The 23,331-nt window shown below is 45.6% G+C and overlaps 1 protein-coding gene across 2 annotated transcripts in view; it reads right to left on the bottom strand.

The window, feature by feature from the left end:
* LOC126037884 (mitogen-activated protein kinase kinase kinase 3-like) overlaps positions 1 to 23,331 on the bottom strand; it is an 83,811-nt gene that overhangs the window by 25,755 nt on the left and 34,725 nt on the right. For both annotated transcript variants that reach the window (XM_049798787.1, XM_049798788.1), the window contains exons 3-6: positions 19,181 to 19,290; positions 9,410 to 9,453; positions 8,259 to 8,358; positions 1,493 to 1,606 (exon numbers count right to left, since the gene is read on the bottom strand). In XM_049798787.1, coding sequence (XP_049654744.1) covers positions 1,493 to 1,606; positions 8,259 to 8,358; positions 9,410 to 9,453; positions 19,181 to 19,290 — 368 coding nt within the window. The remainder of the gene's footprint in view (positions 1 to 1,492; positions 1,607 to 8,258; positions 8,359 to 9,409; positions 9,454 to 19,180; positions 19,291 to 23,331) is intronic.

The following is a 23,331-nucleotide window of genomic DNA, read 5'->3' as shown; positions in this document are numbered from 1 at the left end:
CTTGTGGACACGCCATGTGAAACCCTGTATTTGGCTCCCCATTACCATATTACCCAAGAACTATTAAAAAAACCCCAAAACAACAACAAACAAAATTATGCACATAATTTAGAGTGATCCAAAAATCATCCACAAAAAATTCACATCTGTTACTGAAATACTCTAATAAGGTCCAGTTGATAATGGTAAATACAGATATTTGACATAAAAGACTGTTTCTGCACTGCATTATTTCCAGATAGATACAGATACTGATGCCTGGCCTGAACCTAAATTTGTAATCCCAAAATCAGAGCCTCTCTTCCATGCTCCCTAGACTTCAGTGGCAGCCCAGGTACTGCAGAGGTTCCTTTGTGACAGAGCAGATGAACAGAGAGCAGAGGACCAGGCTCTGCTAGGGAAGACATATAAGGGGGAAAGCAAAGAAATGCATATCCAGCTGGTAACTTAAATGCTAGCGACTGTCTTACCAAAACAACATGCTACAGTGTGCTGTGATTTTGTGATAATTTTATGTATGACCTTGGAACCATATGTTCTGATGTGCAGGAGCATGGTTACATGCTTCAGGAAGAGACGGACCTACTGTCAAAGGTATGCATGAATCTACCTGGCTTCCCTGCTCTTAGTAGCCGACTTGCAATACTGCTATGTTCCCACAGCTGCTAGGGCAGATTGCCCCAATTTCTGCCCAGCATTGAGGAAACCCCAACTGATGGCTCAGTTTCCCCTGGGACTCTGATCCCTGCACTTTCTGAGAGCCTCTCAAAAGGAGCAAAGTTCCAGGAGCTGCGAGCACCAACGGCAGCATGAGGACAAGCACTGTGAGTTTCAAGACTCCCAGTCTTGCTGGTACTTCTAGGAAATAAGGAAGAAACAGAGTTGCAACATCTGCAAATCCCTTGCTTTACAGCCTATGCTTGGGGCAGCACGACATGTGCTTTGGCAAGACACTCTGTGCAGGCAAGGTCAAGCTAACAGGCTTAACTGCAAAACCACTGAGCTCGGGAAAAACAAATAACATAAATATGGAAAAAAAGACAGTCCTGCATGAGACTGAAGGATTCTCCAGTTTGCTCTTCCTGGCCTCTAGTACTGCAGCACCACATGGAGGGAACAGTCCCCATGCTGCCACCCAGCACGGCAAGGGCCAGCGCATCACCTTGTATATGGAGGAGAGGCTATAGAAGAATGGTAACACCATCCCTAGGCAGAAAGCACAAGGGGTTCTCTTGGGGTTTAACCTTGTTTGAGAATCAGGATGGTATTTAACCCTTCACAGGATGCAGGAGCAGCTAGAGGGAACTGAGCTCAGTCTCTGTGCTTCCACCACAGGAAGATTTCTAAACAGCTGAGCCAGAGCCGGGCTGACCCCCCTCATGACCAGCTTGCCCTCTGCTCTGCACCGTCAAGAGACTCGTTTCCACTCCCCAACACAATAACAAGGCGTCTTGCTCCAGACACAAAAGAGCAGAGAAGGTGAAGGACTCACATTCGCTTTCTTTGGAGCGCTCACAAGGATCCGCAGGCTCTTCAGGGAAGGGCTCAGCTCCAACTGTTCCATCGCTTTGTCCAAATCTTCCTGGGATTTCAGCGCGATCAGGAGCTGGAAGGGATTGAACAAACACCGGAGCACGGCAGTGTCACACTTTTGGGTAAACAGAGGAAGCCAGATCCTTGCAGTGAGCTGCTTGGGAATCGGGGGATGAGGGAGGAACCCAAGAAGGCGGATGGAAAACAGAGCCCCCATGCCCTCCAGCTTGCCGAACTCTAACATTTTCTTCCAAGTTCTCATCTACCAAGGAACAGACACAAAAAATCACAACAAAAAAACATCTGCAAGGAGAGAGCTTAAAGGTCACATCACCAATTCAGCTAGTGGGAAGAGGACAGGGCTGAGACAAAACCTTAGGCTTGCTGCCTGCTATTCTGGGGCTGCTCTTATCTTGGAGTTTGCAGGCAATGCAGCCCCAAAACAGCCCCACACATTCTTCCTGGGAAGACAGTCATGCAATGGTGCTACAAGAAAGCAGTGAGCTGCACCCAAGGATTTACTCTGCTAGATCCTCAGTGGCCTTCCCTACTGCTGCAACCTGTGTTCCTGTACACTGACACAGTCTCCCTAGTGTTTGGGCATCAGGTGAAATCAGGGAACGTCTCACAAATAAGAGTCTCTTCCCTTTTGATGGGAAAGGTGTACATTGCTCTCCCTCCAAGAACCACTTCTTTGACCCCCAGCAGGGAAAATTCATCCTCTGCTCTTTATAAACTAAATAGAACAGAGCACTACACAGTGCTATCAGGCAGCTAAAGGTCCTAATGTTTTCCTGGTAAGTGGCAGACTGTTGCCCTCGTATCTCCAGCTGGAATTTGACCCTCCTGACATTACTGTGTGGTGTACCACGTCCTGCAGACAGCCTGCAAAGCTTCCAACACCCAACACAGCTGCACTTCAGAGTGGCTCTGTGGCCTTCTGCTGCCCTAGGCTAAGATTAAAACCACAAATTTTTGCCCCTCATTCAGGGCCATTCTGCCTAATCTCATAAAACCCAGGCCTTAGCCTCTGTAGGTTGCCTTGGGCATTGGCACCGACTCCAGACAACGCAGCACGTTATACTCATGCCTGTGCCAAAGTACACAGCAGTTCCACCTACCAAAGGGACCGAGCAGCCACAGCTCCCAGAAGGCTCTCATCGGTCTTACTGGGAGCTACAGCTGCCCAGAACTCCTGAAATGCAGCTCAGCCCTCTGAGCGATCAGGGTTCATGCCACCAGCCACAGCAAACGCACCTCAGATCAACCGCCACAGAAGACTACACTCAAAAGCCGCCTGTGTCTACCTTTTTGATCCCAGGGTGTTGCCAAGGGTTTGGCTGTTGGCCCACAGGCAAATACACCTCAGACTGTGTGCACTGAGGCTAGGACTTTGGGGATGACCAGGTCAATAGAAAACTGTGGGCCCTGGCCAACAGAGATGAGGTTTCACCTCAGGAAACTGCTACAGTCACCTCCTCCACCCAAGGATCACAGCCTGAGCCCGCCAAGCTCCATCTTAGATGTCCGCATGGCGGCTGTTTCTACAGTGTGAGCACCTCAAGGTTTGGATTGAATTTCTCTTCTCCTGTGTGATAGGAAGGTTATCTTTCTTCCCCATTTTGCAGCCAGGGAACTGAGCCATATGCAGGCCACCTATTTCATATGATAAGTATCAGGCTTAACATCATTGTCATAGAATCACAGAATCTTTTAGGTTGGAAAAGACTAAGATCATCAAGTCCAGCACTTAACCTAGCACTGCCAAGTCCACCACTAAACCATGTCCTTAAGTGCCACATCTACACATTTTTTGAACATCTCCAGGGATGGTGACACAACCGCTTCCCTGGGCAGCCTGTTCCAGTGCTTGGCAACCCTTTTGGTGAAGAAGTTTTCCCTAATATTCAATTTAAACCTCCCCTGGCGCAACTTGAGGCCATTTCCTCTAGTTACATCAGTTGTTACCTGGGAGAAGAGATCGACCCCCACCTCACTACACCCTCCTTTCAGGTAGTTGTAGACAGCGATCAGGTCTCCCCTCAGCCTCCTTTTCTCCAGGTTAAACAACCCCAGTTCCCTCACCCACTCCTCATAAGACATGTTCTCTAGAATCTTCACTAGCTTTGTTGCTCTTCTTTGGACATGCTCCAGCACTTCGATGTCCTTCGTGCAGTAGGGGGCCCAAAACATCCCACCAAGAAAGCCAAGCTCCTGCAGCTGTGGATAGCAGGTGGTCCTGAGCTTATAGCTACCTTAGGCACCCGGCTTCGAGATACTAAAATCCAGGTCTGCAAAGGGGCACTGCAATAGCTAAGTTTAAGGCAACCTGCTATTCTGTAGAGTTCACAGTCCCAAACTAGATACCCAGGACTTCTACAGCTTGCATGGGAGAGTTAGATACCCAGAAATGGGATTAACAGGTCAGAAAAGGAAGCTGCCAGGTGTAATTGCTGGAAGCAGTGGTGATTGCTGAGGAAAGACAAGGCCAGTTCTCAAATGATATTTAAGCAATGAACTCCAGGTTGAGCTAGGAGTGCTCTGCTGGTGTAAGGTATGCAAACATGGTTGAGAAATTTCTACAAGACAGAAAAAGAAACCATAGAGCAAAGCATTTAGCACGTTCACCCAGGAAGAGGGATGATCAGGCTGTGCACCCTTTGTCTGAAAACTATTTAGTTATTTGTGTGTAGGAAAAAGATTCCAAGAGGAACTCTTGAGAAAGCCTTGCCCCAGGATATCCTACAGGCTGCAGGGACTTAAGAGTTCTCAACCAAACCAGATGAGGAAACATTCAGGAAGATATCCCTTACCTCCCAAGCAAGGGACCTAACCAGCTGGGGGGGGTTACAGAGAACACCAACACCAGTCTTGTCTGGGCTGGGCCTCACAAGCAAGGCTGGAAACAGATTCCCAGTCTGGGACAGGGCTTGGACATGAATGAAAGGAAAGTACTCACAAGGTAGATATCAACTATTCAGGGCTCTCAGTAGGTTCATGGAGTAAATGGTTAGACCACAGTTCATGGTTAAACTTTGGGATCTGAATGAATCACCCATGTTCACAGCAGATATCAAAGATGGTATTGAATATGTCTCCCAAATGCTGTGCAGCTGTTCTCAGACAGTCTGTTTCCTTAAGCAGTAGAGCTGAAGAGGATATTCTCTTGGTGCACTGTTTAACCCTCTTGAAGTTCACAAGGACTCCACAGGTGCATCAAGCAGACAAGCCTTCTCTCCTACACTCACCCAAACAGAAATAAGAATGGTGGAGAGCTGCTCCCTCGCGTTTCACCACCAAGCAGAATTTGACTTTGAACTGTAAGTATAGTCCCACTGCTCACCCATCCCTTTACAGAGCTCCTCACAAGCAATCAGAGCAATCCCTCAGCTGCTGCTTTGAACAGAATGTTCTGCAGGTCACTCCATCTCACTCCAGTATCACAACATTAATAAGTTTGCATGCCTGCTTCAGAGGAGCCAAAAACATCAGGCAGAAATTGCCCTCCTGTAAAAGGGACTGGAGCCAGTATTTAGCTTGGCTTTACCTATTACCCACATCTGGCAAGTAGGTTTTGCTCCATTTGGCTTCCAGACTGTGGCACATATGGATATCAGGAACAGATATCTACTAGGCACGAAACTAAATATAGACTCACGCAGAACCATGGAAGTAATTGCCAGGGTGCATTTCCAGTAAACGGGTTTATTCTGTCTAGAGACTGAGCAGCCGTGACGAACAGCAAAGTTTACCTACACAGAAGTTTCACTAAATAGAGCTTATTAGACTTTCTTCTTGCTTTTAAATAGTATACTCCCCTGGAGCCTAATGTTTTAGTATGGGACTTGGTAGTCAATCCAGTGCAGTCTAAGAAAGTGAGTGCAAAGGGTGCATATTCACCGACTACAACAATATTGCTAGACCTCATTCTGTAAGACACTGCAGAAAGCCAAAGAATAGTAGGAAACGGGGTTGGGGAAAAATCCGAGAGGTCAATTAGTTCATCTTCCTGCCCAATGCAGGACCAACTGGCATCAACAATTCTCGACAAATGTTTGTTAAATGTGCTTTTATCTCCTCCCCCTGTAATGGTGTTTCTACCACTTCCCTAGGCTTTAACTCTCCCTAACCTTCTGAAATGATGCTGAGGGACAGCCTCAGAGGAGACAAGCAAGGGGAGGTCAGAAGGGAACTGGTAGCACACCGAGGTTCAGTGTTCTGCCCAAGGTCACATCACAAGTTGGTCAGGCAGATGGAACGACAAGGTAACACTTAGTCAGACCTGGAGCAGCTGTTTAGCAGTGTATACAGATCAAATTCAGACAGAGCCTTTGCCGCATAAGCCAGTCTTTCAACCCATAACACAGCCGACTGTCTGAAAAACAGCATGCCATGCTGTCCGTGGCCAGGCCAGATTTTGCTGTCCCACTCATCAGAAAGGTGAGCCCAGCCTAGCACATGCAGGCATGCCCCATGCGGTACACCCACGGCCAGGCCCTGCTCTTATCTGTACCAGCCCAAGCCCGCTGATTCCACGGTCCCACCAGGATGTGATTCATGCGTGCCCCTGCTCCACCCAGCTGGCATGCTCATCTTGCTGATCCTGGCTTCAGGACTCCTGCTTCACCGGGACAGACACTGACATTTAGTGAGCTTTTGTAGGGGCCTGTTGACCTCGGTGTAATTTTGGTCTACAAGGTGCTACTGCAGGAGAAACATCTGATAGCAACAAAGAATTACTGCACAGTTCCCTTTGAGCATGAAGAAAGGGTGAAACATTTAATTGTAACGAGTCTGGGATCAGGCTACCTCTGAGATGTGCAGTCATGAAACAAAAACCTGACCCAGAATGCGCTAGGAGCCAGATGCTGGTGTGTCACCATGTGGACATGTAGGCTACCTCCCCAAAGATCACTTTTGTCTGTTTATAGTGTTTCCACAATAACAATCCTGAATTACTACTGCTCAGACCTCTGCGCAAAGATACAGGTCCTCACAAGGAGGAATTTTTATGTATAGAAAAACAAAACACTGAAAGTCGTCCTCAACCATAAGAAGTTAGGAGTTACCAAATGCCTGCTCATGGTCCTGCTATGTTCTGTGCACATGCCCAGGAAGACAGTCTCTAACATGGGATAAAATGCATTATTTAAGCTTCTGTTTGCTGCTGTTGGAAAAAATTCCTCTTCCAGTGGAAAGAAACCTGGAATGAAATGAGTCATTCCTGGAGAATTCAATGGCAGGCTTCTCCCAGGAGGGTTGTCAGAGAATGCCCAAGATTAGAAACCGGACTGCATTCAAAGCAAAAACCCAGTGGACACTTTGGTATCACGAGGTCCCTATTATAAAAGAATAGCAACTTTTTTGTGGATCAAATCTCCATTGAAACAGAAGGGAGAAAAAATAGAAAAAAAGAAGAAAAAAAAAGGAAAATAAAAAGACAGCTCTGATCACAACCTCTCTCTCCATTCATACCTTAATGAAAGGCTCTTAGTCACTTGCAGTTAATACTTTTAACAAGCAAGCTGTCAGGACAGATCCAAAAGAATTTGTCTTTAAAAGTCCACCTATTTGTCATCTGACCCTCTCCTCCTTCCCAAAGCCAAACCCACCTTGAGAGTCCAGTGGCTCCAGATGCCTGCCCAGCTTATGGCAAGATGCCTCACAAGAAAACACTCAGCATGCCAAAACAGATGCCAAGGATTGCCCCCTTCTAGGTTGTTGTGGTTTAACCCCAGCTGGCAACTAAGCACTATGAAGCTGCTCGCTCACTGCCCCCCACTCAGTGGGATGGAGGAGAGAATTAATTCTATCCCAGCAGAAACCAGGACATAAAGGCCCTCATCAGTACCCTCCTTTCAGACACAGTGCTGGGCTCAAAGAAAAAGCTGGAAAAACACAGTGGCCTATGTTATGAAGAAGGCTGGAGAAGAAAGGTCTTCAAGCCTTGAAATGCAAGGATCACAGAAGGAGGGTTTCTTGGCTGATTGTATGTGGCCACAGAACTTGCTAGAGGAACCTTCAGTGATGCACATTTCACTGCAGACCTAACCACAAGAACATGCACATGGTTCTGGGGTTTTGGGGTGAAACAAAGTCAGTGCTAGATAAAAGTACGCTGTGTTAGCAGCACTGTCCCTCACGCTCTGGACTTCATGCTCCTGCAACTGCCCCGAAGATGGGAAGGCTTCATATCCAAACCAAACATGCAGTAGCCTACAGACACTTTGTGTGGCTCTCAGGACAGCCATTTGGTCTCGGCTGTTCTCCTCCCTGCCTTTTGTGTGCTCTCGCCAGCCAGACACACTCTGAAAGTTGGCCCTATTGCCTCAAGGGTGTTAATGGGAAAACATCTACTACTGCTGACTGCATGGCTGAACTGACAATGTCTCCATCATCTCAGTTACTTGATCCCTCCCCCTGTTTGAGTTAGGGGGATTTGTTCTTCTGGGGGAAAGACAATGTTCCTGTGTCACCATTTAACAGGCCTTAATTGAAATAGTTTTGAGAAGGGAAAAGCACGGCTTGGAGTCTGAGAATCCAACTGAGCTTTGTCCAGACCACAGCTCTTGCACGTTCACTAGCTGGGAGCCACAAATTAAGATTTTTTTTCTCTACATCCACGTACAACACTAAATTAGGGCCTTAAGAACAAACCACTGCTCAATTCTGAAGTGGGCACCAGGCACCCTAAAACTCCCCCTTAGCAGTAAGGAGAAGAGTACCTCATTGTTCACACAGACTAAGTCCATCGTCTGTCCAAAAGCATCCGTGACCTTCTGCACCACTTCTTTGAATTTGACTGGTCTTGGAAACTGGATAATCCTGTATAGACAAACAAATAACAACAATAGTCTCAATTTAGTAGAAGCATACTGGAACTTGGGATTAGACTGACAATTCAGAAGAAAGGACCCATACTCCTCCATCATGAAGCATAAAGCTTGTTCCTTGCTTTTACACTCATAGAAATGCTGCTCGTCTGCTATGCCCAAGAGGGGACTTGACCTACTCTGCAAGAACATCTACCAAAAATCCTAGTGCAGCCCCTCTGCTCCTCCCCCTGCTGTGAAGTACGGGTGGAAAAGAAGTCAGTCCAGCAGGCCTTCACTGGAGAAGACGCAGGATGAGGCACTGGTCAGTGATTTATCATCTCCACTTTCAGCAAGTGGCTCTGAGTAGAGCAGAGGGATGTAAGAGAGAACGATGCACTTTGGCATCCTGTGACTCTCTTGCACCATCACATGCAGCAGCTCTACAGGTACACATCAGCAGGTACAGTCCAGCCCTACGATAACATGACTTAAATTTTCTTTGGCTTTAACATGCAACTTGGACCATCAGCCTGTGAGTTTCCAGCCCTGTGTCCTGCCCTGCCACAGTCACTAAGCACCAAGCTCAGTGACACCTTCCATGAAAATGTCAAGCAGGGAAGGGCGGGCAAGCTTTAACTCCCAGCTCTATTTTTATGGGACCCATGCCCAAAATCTGGTTATCTTAAGTAAGTGTCATAGGCTGCTAATCAAAGGATGCATTTCTGTAGAGTTGCAGCTCAGCTGTGGTTCAGCAGGGCTCAAGAATTAAAAAGAGAAAAGGATTCAAGCATGCACCCTATACCCCTGGTAAGAGGCACTTAATGACTTCCAGCTTCGAACCACTTTGCCTGTGTGCAAATCCCAGGAGGTACTTGTGGCAAATAGGATGACGAGGCAAGGCTCTTGCATATAAAACTGTAGTTGATTTTAGGAGAACAAAACCTGCTGTGAGCTCACCTGCAGCTGGTTGAAGTCAGTAGAACAATGTTGGGTAAAAAAAAAGAAAAAAAAAAAAAGGTAATTTGCCCCTGTACATGTCAGGGAGTGGGTTGGGTACATACCTTTTTTCTCCTTCGTATTCAAACTTGATCCTGACATTTCGCTGCTGAAAGAAAAAGCAGAAAATGGTTAAGTCCTAAACTGCATCCCAGATTGACTCACAGATCCAAAGCTGATGGGAGTTCTCAGGGAGACTCCCTTAACTCCAGCGGGCATCTGGTCTATTTAGGGCCAAGCTACCTGCTGGACTTGTGGACTTTGAGGAAACTCCACGTTGCTGATAAATGTGCTTGTTTACAGAAGACCTTAGTTTTTGACCAGATGACACTGATTCATCTGTATAAGTGTTAGTTTTAATAAAATGCATTAATAAAAGTGGAAAATTGCAAATGCTCTGAACTCAGTTGGGAACAAGGCACTATTATCAAAGAGGCAAACATGTTAAGTGTCTGATGTCTGTCCATCTTCAGCGCTCCCCACGGTTTTACCCCAGTACTTTTCTGTTGGAAACCCAAAAGCAAAGCCCAGAGGATGTTTAATAGAGAACACAAGAATATTTGAGGCAAAGAAATAAGAAGTAAAAGCAAGCATCCTATAATGGAAGTGGAGAGACAGTCTTGGATTTTAAAAGCCAACAGTGCTAGTGTGGTGGTGGGGCTGGCTGTTATTCTGTTAGGAGCTACAAAATGCAAAGCGTATCAGGCATCCCTACACTATACACAGTAAATGCCCACCCTGAACTGACTTGTTGCTCACCTCAAGAGAAATCATTAAATTTCCCCAAAGAAGAGCCAATGGAGTCACAGGCAGACTGGGCACACAGCTGTGCAGGGACTAGTAAAAGCCACTTCTCCCATCCTCTATTTGTGCATATTTCACAGCAATCAAGACCACAAGGAGCCTTTTCATTCATTCAGCTTCTCAGACCGAGCCTGAGCCAAGCACCCCTCTAGCACCCCTTGGCTCATGCCAGGACTTTCCAATGGTCTCCAAGGCAGATCAAAACCCTCTTTACTTCTCAGACCAGGTTTAGTCACCCCAGTTAACCAGGGCTCTGCCCCCACTAGTGCACACAAGCCTCCTCAAACAGTAGTTTTCTTCCCATGGAGAAAAAAGTGCTTCCACCTCCCTCCAAGGTGTAACACGAGGGAGGAATCGGTCCTGTGCCGCCTGCATTTCACAGGGATAATCCCCGAATGGGTGGGTGACAGCCCTTCCTGAGCAAGGGCCTTATCTCTCACCCTGGATTGCCAACATGTGAAGGCACACTTTCCATCCTCTCAGAGGGAAAGCAGAGCCACAGTGAAACAGCTTTGTCTCTAATGAGGAAAATGAGCTGGACGGGTGTCCTTAGGTTTATTTTTAAACTGACAACTCCTTGAGTTCTGCAAACACCCACCGAACTTCAGGAAGTCAAGGCTGGAGGCAATGTGGTTGAAAAGCTTGAAAAAAAAAAACCCAGCAGATTCAGGGTAAGCATGTTGGATCATCCAAAACACATCCTTTTTAGTTCTACTTGTGGCATTTTCTGTGTTTCCAGAAAGGCTGGGAAGAACCAGTGCCAGGACAGTCACCAAATGGGGCACTCCAGCAGTGTTACAGGCCTGTGCTAAACAGGCAGTTACATCACCTCAGTGTCTACAGCCAGTTCTCCAGACCCACAACTTTTGGACAAACTCCAGGTTCAATTCTAGAACAGGCCCAACTCGTAAAGAAACCAAACTAACTCTAAACCAGTCCAAAATTCAAACGGAGAAGGGATACTCATAACCAACCTAGTGTTGAAGGTCAAAATCATTCTAGAGAGACAGGCAAATACAGGTGGGATTTCCACCTTGGATTATCTGTGTTGGAAAAGGAAAAAAACATATGGGCTCTTTTATGCCAATTTTTATTTGCATGTGCCTCTCTGAACAGGGCCTGGCTGATTCACCCCTCCCGGATGCTGGCAGTAAATCAGCTGTTGTGGGTTCACTGCATGTAGCTCCACAAAGCCCTTCTCTAAAGTAAGGGAAAAAATCAGGGAAAAGAACTTTCGAGGTTTCTCCTTACAAAGGAGCAGGACGTGTAAGGGGAAAAGCTCACGCAGCTCCAGCCTCGCTGCAGGAAACCTTTCAAAACACAGGTTTCACTTTCGGTGCAGACCCAAATGCTGCACCGAGCTGGGATATAGCACACAACGCCTGTTTATGCTGAGCAACACAAATTTCGCAGACAAATAAGTTTTGAAAAACAGCTTGTGGCTGGAAAAATGTCAAAACACTCATATAAAGCTCCAGAGAGAGAAAAGAAAAGGAGAAAAAAAATGAGCCACGACCCTCCTGCATCCTTTTCTTCTACATCAACAACAGGGTTGATGTGCTGTGGCCAGAAGCCAACAGAAGTAAGCCAGCTGCCCCACACTGCTCCGTTCTGCTTCTGAGTAGAGCAATAAACACACCGGCTGCAATAGGGAAATGAAAACCGACTACATTTGTTAATTAGATTGATTTCCCCCCCCCCCCCCCGATATAAAACACATTAACCTCTCACCTTCCTCAAAGAAACCAAGACCTTAAGCTTACAAGCATTTGGAAGAGGGATGAATATATATTTATCTGTAGTCTGAGAAGTTGCTTACAGTTTTATTTTTCAGTCTTCCCTTGGCTTGCTCATGTTTTGACCCACAGTAAAGCTGAATTCATCACTTCTATCAGCAATAAATACCTTTTTTCCTTAATAAAAAAAAAAAAAAAATAAAAAAAAAAAAAAAAGAAGTGGGCAGTGCCCAAAGCACTAGGAAGCCCCAGGGGGACGCAAAGCACTTCCTAAATGCTGGAGCAGGCTATGATTTTTTACACCCATGGAAATCTGGTTTGGAGCAACCGGTTTGAGATTACACAGGGAGTCTGGGGCACTGCCAAGTGCTGGAGCAAAATCTCATGCAGGTCTGCACCCAGCGTCTCAAATGCATGATTGAGGGGAAGGCAGGATCAGCATCTTCTCTGTAAGGTCCTCAACACAACGTACAAGTGCTTGAGGGCAGGTTGGGGAAGCTGCCAGGTCCTACTCACTTCTGCAATTTTGTGAGGAATGAAGACAACAGGGGCGACTCCTTGCACAATCCAAGTCATGCTATTTACCCTCCCTGCCATCAGATGTTAACTGAGGTTAATGGCAGCCTTGTTCCCCCTGCAATCAAGAGGTCATCAGTCGCTGTAGGAGAACAAGCTGAGACATCCAAGACGGGCGTGTGTTAAATACGGTGGAGGAGACGGGTAAGGCCATGCCACAAGGCACCAGCCTTCAACACTGAGCTCCACCAGAGGATTTCATTGACAGTTTCATGGAATGTTATGAAAGCTGAGGCAGGTAACAGGAGCAAGCAGAAGAAACTGAGGTGCGAAGTGCTTTTCCTAAGCGTGTGAAGGAAAAGCCCAGCCTGGGGGCAACCGTTTTAAACTGCAAGAGGCTGCATTTACATTGGATATAAGGAAAAAAAAATTATGAGGTTGGTAAGACACTGGAACAGGTTGCCCAGAGAAGCTGTGGATGGCCCATCATCTGAACATGTTCAAGGCCGGGTTGGATGGGGTGTCGAGCAACCAGGTCTAATGAAAGATTTCCCTGCCCATGGCAGGGGGGTTGGAACTAGATGCTCTTTAAAGGTCCTTCCAACCCAAACCATTCTGTGATTCATTCTATGAAGCAGAGTGGCAGAGCCAAGCATAAAATTTAGATGTTTGATCTCCCGGGTTGTATGTACTGAGCAACTTTCGCTCTTCATGTGCATTTCCGTACGACATGGGGCACAGAGCAGCCCACGTCTCGGCTGGCGCCTGTAGGCCCTGCTGCGACACAAACAAAATAAGCGACAACCCTGACAGGAAATACCACAGTAATTCCCTTCGTTTCTGGAATAATTTCTTCTCCAAGATACTTGCACCGGCATTTCCTCCAGCCCCACTAACAAATAGTATTTTACTCTTTCTTGCCATCCGCCTCAGAAAGGAAAAAGCAAAGCCACCGTCGTGGCCACAAACCCATCACCATCTTTCCAGGCTTTCCTTGAGGTATTTTTAGCTCCTTCCTCAAAACTTCTAATTTCACGAAAAAAGACCACAACTGCCGAGCTTCAGAGGAAGCGCTGATGGGAACTGAGATGGGGGGGGAAGGGGGCAACTGCTTCTGCCTGCTCGGCTGGGGACCACGCATCCTGGCAGGCTCGGCCAACCTCGGCCCCCAGAGCTGGAGCAAGCAGCCCTGCGCCCTGGTTTAGATTAAGCAAAACGTTGGGAAAAAATGGAAAAAGTGTTTCCAAATGAGGTGAATCATGATCTTATACAGAGATCCCTGAAGAGCTGACTGCTGTTTGTAATAAAAGCACACACGGAGAGCAAGAAAACATGCGGTTAGGCCTAAAATGGAAGCAGCTTCGGAGGAACAGAAGGTGCCGAACACCCAGAGGTCGATCACATCAGGGTACGGGTCCACGCTGAGCAATGTCTGCGGAGAAGGGTGTCCGACGGCACAGGGACGCCCTCGCTGCATCTCCTCAATGCCCCCGACTGCAGGCAGGGACCCAGCAGAGGGGACATCCCTGCACCTCCACGTCTGCCCGTGCGCTAGCATGGCACCGAGAGCTGAAGCACCTAAAGCTGCCACCCTGTAAAATCCCAGTTCAAGGACTACCCCCATCACATCCCCTCCTCCTCCCAAATTCAGCTGCTGTCAGAAACAGCATTCTGGTCAGACTCCACCTCTGTGGCTAGCTTTTAAAGCTGCTTTTGTCAAACCTAAGCAGAGGACAGCTTTGCCCATGCTGAGACACCACAGGGACAGGGCCTTTGGATCACTCCTTCCATCCAAATCCATGGTTGCCTCACAAACCACCTGGGACAAAGCCTCCAACTCCAGCATTAACCCTTCTGAGGTCAAGAAAGGCAGGAAAAATCATCACAAGGGGCCTCCGCATCCCTTCAGCGCTGCACCAAGAGGAGCTCATTCCAGCTTTGCTCTTACCCACCCACGAGACCTTGGACGCTTACTTTGCCTCAGTTTCCCCCCGGGTAAAATAGGGGCAATGAAGGAGACCCATTTCTGCATGCTGGAGGGTAAACAGAGGGATTATATTCACTTCTCTTATTTTCTACTTGTTGGATTAGGAAACAATGAGAAAACCCCGCTGAGCTGTGCGGCGTTAAAGCATTAGTGCTCTAGTTACTCCTTTGTACAAAGCCACAAAGCGGTGGGATTTCTCCTCAACTTCTGGCTTCGGCCAAGAGAAATCAGCACCACAGGGGCAGGCTGAGGGGACTTCTGCACCTCCCCGATGTGCACGTTGTTTGCATTAATCCTGTGCTCGCCCCTGCTTTTAGCAACGGGATGTTCGTTACAAGCCAGACAGCTGGACCACGTCCCTAAACCGCAATAGGAGATGACTAATCTGCATCATTAGGAATTATCTGCACAGAACCCCCACGCACTTTGGGTTATTCAGCAACCAGACAGAAAGGGGTTTGTCTGGGATTGCCCCCTTCTCCTCTCAGTGGGTGGAAGCTACAAGATATCCTGGTCCCCCTGGATCCTTACAGCTCTTTTCCTCTGAAAAAGCAAGCCCAGCACGTGAGCAGCTCAGAGGCAAGTGGAAAGATGATGTCTAGAGGGTTCATTGCTCCCTGTTACAGATATTTTTGGTTTATACAGCAGCAGAAATCATAGGCTTCAAAATGTTTATCCAAAACCACCTACCTGGCAGGGAATAGCTTTTTTTCCAGCTGGATTTCTCCTTGGTATTACTCTCTTAGCACCCAAGTCAGCTCCACACACAGACAAGGGAAAGCCTCTTCCCCAAATCCTTGTGACTCCACTGCCTTTGCCATCTCCAGCCAAGCCTTTCCCAACCGGTGCTGCTCCCCTCTTGGTCCCTTGCTTCTGCTCCCCAGGTGGGGCAATCCCTGCAGATCTCCTCATAGAGACTCCCATCTTCAAGGTGATACTTATGGACCCTCATCATATTCCCCAACAGTAAAACAGATGTGATAAAGCCAAACTCCTTTTAGGCTGCTTGAAAACCTATAAACAGAGAGCCCTAGAACATGAGCTGTATTTTATTCTAGTTACGAGCAAGCCTTGTCCTGCATCGAACTTGCCAAAGAAAAGAGAATCCGGAGGTAATTTACTAAAAGAACAACTTTTAGGTCAGTCTGACATTTGTTGTGCATGGGAAAACGTTCCTTGCAAGTATTGGACTTCGTTGCCATGGGGGAACTTGCAATCAAAATTAATGTGCCAGAGGAATTGCTAGCTGTCATCAGCTGTGATAGAGGCCCACACCAATGCCTTGTCATTAGACTGAAATGCAGCACTGACAACCAACTTCATGCTGCGAGTTGCCAAGTGCTATTTATGTAAATAAATGGATTTGCACATAAATAGACAGATGCAAAATAAATGTTAATATAATTGCTCCTTTCTCCTCCATGCTTTTGTTTAGGATTTCTAATTCTTTGTGGTTTCCCTTCTTATTCCACTCATCTTTTTCCTTAGTGATCACAGTGCAGATCTTTATTCTGCTGTCTCCTCCTTCCCCTCTTCAGAGCCACTGCTATAAACAAATTCCTTTGTCTGTTCAGTCCAGGAGACTGCCTGAAAGGACTCCTTCCAGCCATGCCAGAGGATGCACGAGGAATAATGGAGTGATAAAAGGAATAATGGAGGAATAATAGTGCAGAGGATGCACCAGGAATAATGCCAGGATGATCCCTCTGCTCCCAAAGAACGGCTCCCTTTTAGATTGTGACTCGCATCCAGAAGGAAAAAAGTGTCCATCCCTATCCCTCTACCCTGTTTTCTCACAAGCCAGAAAGGCAGCATCACGTGGTGGCTGACGCACCTGACCAGGACTCAGGAGATTCAAGTTCAGCCATCACATCTGCTGCCAGCTGCCTGGATAATCTAAGGGAGGAAACTCATCCACACCGTGCACCAGATATTGCTGTTCTCATTTCCAGCTTGTTCTGCCATGAGTCGTTAGACATCCAGAAACTCAGCCTTAGTCCTCAACTCATTTGTAAGGAAAGCAAACTAAAAAAAAGAAAGATTTTTACACAATTTGCCAAAGAATGTTAATTTCATAAGATGATCTGAAGCAAAACTGTCGATATTTTGGGTAAAAAAATATTGTGTAGCACGTACTACCACAGACTACTTTCTTGTGTGGCCCAGGCCTACCAGGAATACTATCTGGCAGGCTCCAAATTTCAACTTCTGTCAAGAGAGAACAAAGGAACCCCTCCAGGAGACAAGGATGAGATAACACTTTGGTCGTGTTTCTGTGTGGACCAAAAAACTGCTGCAAGCCACAAAGGGACAGGCTAGTTAGTCAACACATTCTTATTTAAAGTGTTTTTCAGTGGAAATTTGGAACATTGACTGAAGGATTCCCATGCCTCAAAAAAGCATTTTTCCACAGAGAAAGAGATTTTATTTTTTTTTTTAATCCAACAACTGAATGTCCAGACCCAAATTTTTCAATGTGAGCATGTTTCTGCAGGGCCTCATAAGAGACACCTACAGTAAGATTCCCAAGACGAAAATTTAGCATCTAAATGCCCCATGCCTCACTCCCCCTCTCCAAGATGGAAGACTGTGCAGTGCATCCTTCGCTCCAACCAGCCAACGTGATCACAGAAAAAAATAAAAAAGAAAGAAAAAAAAAGGGAACACCAAGTACCAAAGGAAAAACAAATCACAGGCATGACAACAGCATTTCCAAAACAATCTTTTTCCCCCAATCAATTCCTGTGCTAAAAAACAAGGAAAAAAAAGTAAAAGTGACCCAAACAAGTCAATTAGAAGTTTCTGAGCTGCGAACGTGAACCAAGTCCCCACTAATTCCACCTACTTTGGCCACTCCCCACCTCGCAGACTAGACTCCCATCCTCCTGCAAGCCAGACTTGTTCCAGCTAGTCCAATTTAGTGAAGCAACAATTCGACATACTCCAACGCCCTTCATCTCCTGGGGCCTGTTGGTCTGAATCCTCAACCCTGGATGCGCGAGGAAAGCAGGATGCTGACTATTTGCATCTCCTCCATCGGAAAGCTCTAAGTAACAATGAGCACGCAGCTACGGCTGGTCTGCTTATGGATAAAAAGAAAATTCATAAAGGAGGCAATGTTTTTCCAAGCATCAATGCTGTAATTGGGAAGGAAAGTTTGATTCCTAATATAATAAAATTAAACGCAAGTGGCAGCCAACAATTCTAACGCTGATATCAGAGCACAACGTAACTCTATTGGTGACTTATAAACGAAGATACAGAGTGGATGGGCGGTGGATACGAATTTGATTGCAAGACGTCAACTTTATGAAAGTTTTGTAGATAATTCAGCCAACGAAAACTATTATTTTCCTTATTTTTGACTAATTATCTGGTTAACTGTGTATCATCTGCTGCATTTACAGCAACAGTTTTCAAAAATGACAGCAGGGATTTTCCCCCATTGTGAGAAAACAAGTATGTTATTTAAGAGAAGTCTAAAAAGCTTTGCTATCCTGAAAGCAACCCAAGATGGCTTGGTACGGTCCCCACCCATCAACTTGCAGAAAATGCTATTCTCAGAGCCATCCAAAGCTGCGCTGGATTGTCTGCTTTGCCTGCAGCTGCAGAGAGCCAGCTCTGAATTTCTCTGGTCAGTTTTGTAAACATCTTGGACTTATTTCAGCATGAGCTGAACACAAATCCAGTGATTCAACTTGGACAGCTGCTACCACCAGGACACACTTTAAAACAGACATGCTACGTGCGCACGTGTTTTCGTCTGCATGTGTCTAGGAAGTCTAGAGGGATTTGGGAAAGGATCTTTCCCCTCTGCGTCCAGAGTTCTTTGTTAGTAGCACAAGTGCCATTAAAATATGCATGACGACAGTAAATGACAATTTGTTGTCTTCCTTGCTAGGCATTCAGCAACTGCAAAGTTGATTGCAAGCTTATTCTAATCCATAGCACTAGAATTCCAAGTGGATTTGCTCACATGCTTCTCCAGCAGCATCCCAGTCCTCTTAATTATTTTTCCCCTTCTTTTTTTCTTCCTTTTCTGACAACTGAATTCTTTCTTCACAGCTTTCGTGTTCACGTAATATTTGTTCCGTACACAAACAAGCTATTAAATCCACTTTAGCTACTATACCTATGTCAGCGAATAATTTCTGACATTGCTCAAGGGACAACATTTTTGCTCACCAAATCAACTCTGAATGTGCAACAGCGCCAAAATGTTTGGTTTTAGGAGCATAAACACCAGTAATTAATATTTAAACACCTTATATAAGAATGGCATTATTCCTCCCAAAAGAACCTGAGTGTCTACAGCTCAAATTTAGCAGTCTGTCTTTCAAAAATCTGAAATAAAATGTGCACATGATAAATACTGTATTTCATCAATGCTGTCAACAGGAAACATTTGACTAAGCCAAATCTTAAAACTGCGTAGCCTGTAACAAGTTCTACTACTTTCAGTGCTAAGCAAGAGAAAGAAGTGCCTCGGGGTGGGATCTGAGATTTAAAACCAGTTTCAGGCTCTATTGCTATATGCTGTATTTGGAGTATCACTGTTCTCTGCTCCTCCATTGTTCCTCTGTGATAGGGGGAAAGCCTGTAGCTTCTTTACAGCTCTTCAAAAAGGGATCCTAAATTTTATGCCTCGGTAAAATTATTTCTGACATGCTGAGCTCCTGCAGCACTTGCTAACTTCAGTTCTAACATTTAAACTCTGTTCTCCCAGCATGGTAAGCACCATGCCCACCTCTTTGGTCTACTGGAGTTTAGGGTGGATTCAAGCAATGCCTTACCTGTTTACTGGAGTGGACGCTGTTTTTATTCCTGTTGTTGTCCAGCAGCCCCCCACATTTGCCCAACGCTGCCAAATCCTTCATAATAGAGTTCAGAGCTTCTTCTTCATCTGCAAAAGAAGGAGAGACAACTGAAGTGTGGAAGGCAACCTCACCCCTGGAACTGCAGAGTAAAACCACAGCATTGCAAATACAATCTTTCAACCCAAATGGGTCAAAAGACACAGTGTCTAGCCTTCCTATTAAGAGAGGCATTCAAAAACTACACCACAGTCCCTCCCAGCCCATTGTGTCTTGGAAATACAGCTTTCTTCATCACAGGTGAGACAGATCCTCAGAAAAGCCAGTAGCTGACTGTGGGTGACCACTTCTCCAGCTCATAGCCCATGTCTGCTGCCCATGGGGTCCTTTGGAGAGAGACCCATAGGCCAGATGCACTGTCCAGGGGGCTGGATCCAGTTTGTGAGGCATAAGGTGGTACTCTACAGGACAGAAACCTTTCAGGACCCAGAAAGCTCACACAGCAGGTGATGGAGTACAACACAGTTGTTCATCTCCTCGTTTCCACCCTCTTCATTTAAAGATGCTCAAGAACCACAACTGATTTTCAAAACTAGACCCAGTGAGAAACCACAGGAGAGGGCAAAAAACTCATTAGAAGAGGTAACAAACTCAACTATGCTGGCTAGAAGAGAAAGACACACTGAGAGTCCACATGGTATTTCCAGTTTCTGCAGTAACTAGAAAACTTTGAAGGACCCATTCAATCTGAAACCAATCTCCTCCTTTTCAACAATTTTACATCTATGGTTGTGGTCTCTTAAAGCAGCTATAAACGATTACATTGCAAAATACCAACCGCAAGCACTAAAAACCCTATCAAGACCTAGGGCACAGCACACTTGTTAGAAGGGTGTGAGAACCCGTTGCATGCTCCACACTCATGATACAATCAAGACAGGCAGGTATCAGGCACATGCAGCTATTACTGTAAAAATACAAATACAGCTACCACATTTTGTGTAAAACTGAGTGTCTCCAGGGATAGAGCCACCCCTACGCCAAGCCAGATTTAACTCCAAGTTCACAAAGATGTGAAAGATAACAAAAACTATATGAAATCATCCAGGATTGGACCCAAATACTGAGGTTCTTTCCCCAGGGAGGTATATGTCCTGGATCCTCATATATTCAAGATACATCATCTTGTCTTTTCCCACTCCTCCTGCTGGGTTGTATCAGGACTGAAGCTGTGAAAAAAACAAAAGATGTGAGAAAAAAAATTCTCATCCGTGCTGTGCACCCAGAGCCATCTCATTAAAGAAATAAGGGGAAAAATGGGGGGGAAATGTTTAAAATCCAGTGTCACTTTTATTTTAGAGCTCAGAAATGAGCTCTAATGCCTACACCAGGCATTAGGAAAACGCCTACGTTTTCCTGTAGGCAATGCGTGTGTATATAAATATTTAAAGTACAATATAAATATATATCTACATATAAATATTAAATATATAATTAATAAAATAATACAATTCATATCAAAGTACAATTCGTCTTCTCTTCCACATTCCCCTACCCACTAAAAACACAGGTATGTTTTTCCAGAGGGGTGGCAGGGAGCATAACCTGAAACGCTGCAAGAAAACACTCAAGAAAAAGGTAACTTTCAGTTCTAGTTCAGGGGAAAAAAACAACAACAGAAAAACCCAACAAACCAAACACAAAAAAAACCCAACAAGAATGTTCCCATAGTTTGGGGTTTGGGTTGGGTTTTTTGTTTGGGTTTTTTGTTGTTGTTGTTGTTAAAAGGGACCTCTGGTGACAAGCATAGTTTTCCAGACAGATTTTGTAGTAGGAAAAAAAAGCAACACAAAAAAGAAGAAAAAAACACTTATTTTTGTGGAGGGGAAGGGAAAGGGGGGGAAGGACAAGTTAAAAAAAAAAAAAACAAACACAAAAACAAAATCCACACACACTGCCCTCCAGGAATTTTCCACCAAAGCTATAATCTCTAAAATATCCCTCACCCCTTTCTTTTTTTCCAACCCGAGAGACAACAAAAGTTTCCTGAACTCACTGACACAAAACACAGTCCACAATGACATGGGGAAACAGGGCTTCAACAGGCAGTGGCAGAGCTGGGCTTCTGCTGGCAAAACCACCGGATTCACCACCGCTCTCCCACCTCCAAACCACCCTGGACGTGCCTGGCAGCATCTGCTAGGAGATGCATCTCTGGTTAACACACTGGTGCCCTCCAAGGATATTCCAGAACTTTTAAGATTCAGCACTGCCTGTCCCAGGGAGGGACAGCAGGGTTTGCTGGAGGTCAGCAGTAATAATAATTAAAAAAAATATACCAACAAACAGGGACAGAGTAACTTCAAGGTTTTCTGGAGTGACTGTAAGCTGCTCCCTCCATTCCTCCCAAGAGAAAGACCTGGCAGCCCCCAAGAACTGGCCCAAACGCCCCATAGACCAAATCCCAGACAGCTCCCACCACCTCCCATGGGTGCCCGTGAGGATTAACCATGCAGCTGAGAGCAATAGCATGAACCATGCTTTTGCCAGGATGTCTGCTGAGCACGTGGCATCACTGAATACGTTAAAAAACCCCAGATCTTCGAGCTGAAGTAGATCCTATCACTATTGCCACTAGAGACGAGTGAGTATTCAGGGTCACTGCTTCAGTGTTATTCCTACAGGGTACACTACTTTGTCACTCATATGGACAGTAGTCACAAGAGATTGCCAATATAATATCACTGGAAGGAAGGTGGAAGTGAGCAACCCTGCAAAATGCAGAGAGACTGTGATTGGAAATCACCTCTGCAGGGTGTACAGAAAACCTGGGTGTCCTTACTGCCTATCTTACCACACGGGGCTTATGCAGGTCACCAAATCAGGGTACTCAAACCAACTTGTGGCAAGTTGTTTACTGATTGACAAAGCAAGGAAGGCCAATTTCCCATGGACTTCTGTTATCTCCTTAAACACTGAGGGGTTTCCAATGTCCAGGAAAGGTTGGGTTTATACTACATTGCCCTCAAAGCAGTAACAGAGTCTTCCTCCTCTACCTACCCATCAATTTCGTCAAAACTTTTTGCAATGTGGTCTTCTGAGTTCATCAAATAGAGGTTTAAAAATTCCTGGTACTGCAACCCCCACCTGCATGATTATGAAAATCACATTTCCTTAGAAAGTCAGGCTACATATCTCTGCCAGAAGCGTCCTTTTGCATCTCTCCCAAGACAGCAAAACGAGAAGCATGCACTCACTTTCAGTAACTGCTTAAATTTAGCCCATTTTCAGAAATATCCAACCATCAACTTAATCAGCCTAAAATCAGTCTTGTAAAACTGGGCTGCAGCTGTCCTGAATCAGGTACTAGCCCCGCCCCCCCCCAAAAAAAAAAAAGGAAAAAAAAAAAGGAGGAAAGAGGAGATATTTCTTGTATTTAGGCTGTTAACTCAGCATCTTTGTTCCTCCATCTACTAAAAACCTGATGCCAAACAGCATTCTGAAGAGCATTTGATAATTTTTATTATGAAACATAAGTGTTACTTGTCAAAAAACCAAAATACACATCCATGCCATCACTGCTACAAAATAAGGTAAGAAAACTTCTCCCTATATGAGCAGGAAACGTTGTTTTCTGCTGCTAGAGCGTGAAAGAATATGACTTGAGCACAAGCAGAAATATGTAATTTCCTTGAAGTAATGTATTTCTATGTGCTTAAGTAGCTTTTTAACTACCTTTAACAGTGCATTTTTAGTCCAAGAGAACTGCCATTTCAGAGGCACTATGACCAAAGTCTCAACTGTTCAAAACAAAGCGGAAAAAAAAACCCCACACCATGCTCTGAAGCAACTTCAGAGCAGAAGCACAATTTGCATCATCGGTTGCAAAACCGACACTTCCCAGTCCTCTCCATGACAGCTTTGCACAGGGACTGATGCTTTCCAGACTAAGCCTCTTGCCCATCCTAATTACTGCTCTTGGGGTCTCCAAGCTGACTCCCAAGAAGGGTGGAGAACTTTGTTCCATGGAAACAAGCAGCCAGCTCAGCCAGTTCAGTCAAATTCAAACAAGCACTGAAGCTTACTGGATAATTAAATCCAAATGCCACTCACAAGCTTCTCCAGCAAAA

The sequence above is a fragment of the Accipiter gentilis genome, chromosome 4 (genome assembly GCF_929443795.1).
Source record: "Accipiter gentilis chromosome 4, bAccGen1.1, whole genome shotgun sequence".
Classification (NCBI taxonomy): Eukaryota; Metazoa; Chordata; class Aves; order Accipitriformes; family Accipitridae; genus Astur; species Astur gentilis.
Note: the sequence above shows the minus strand (reverse complement) of the source record. Positions and strands in the feature narration are given on the sequence as shown.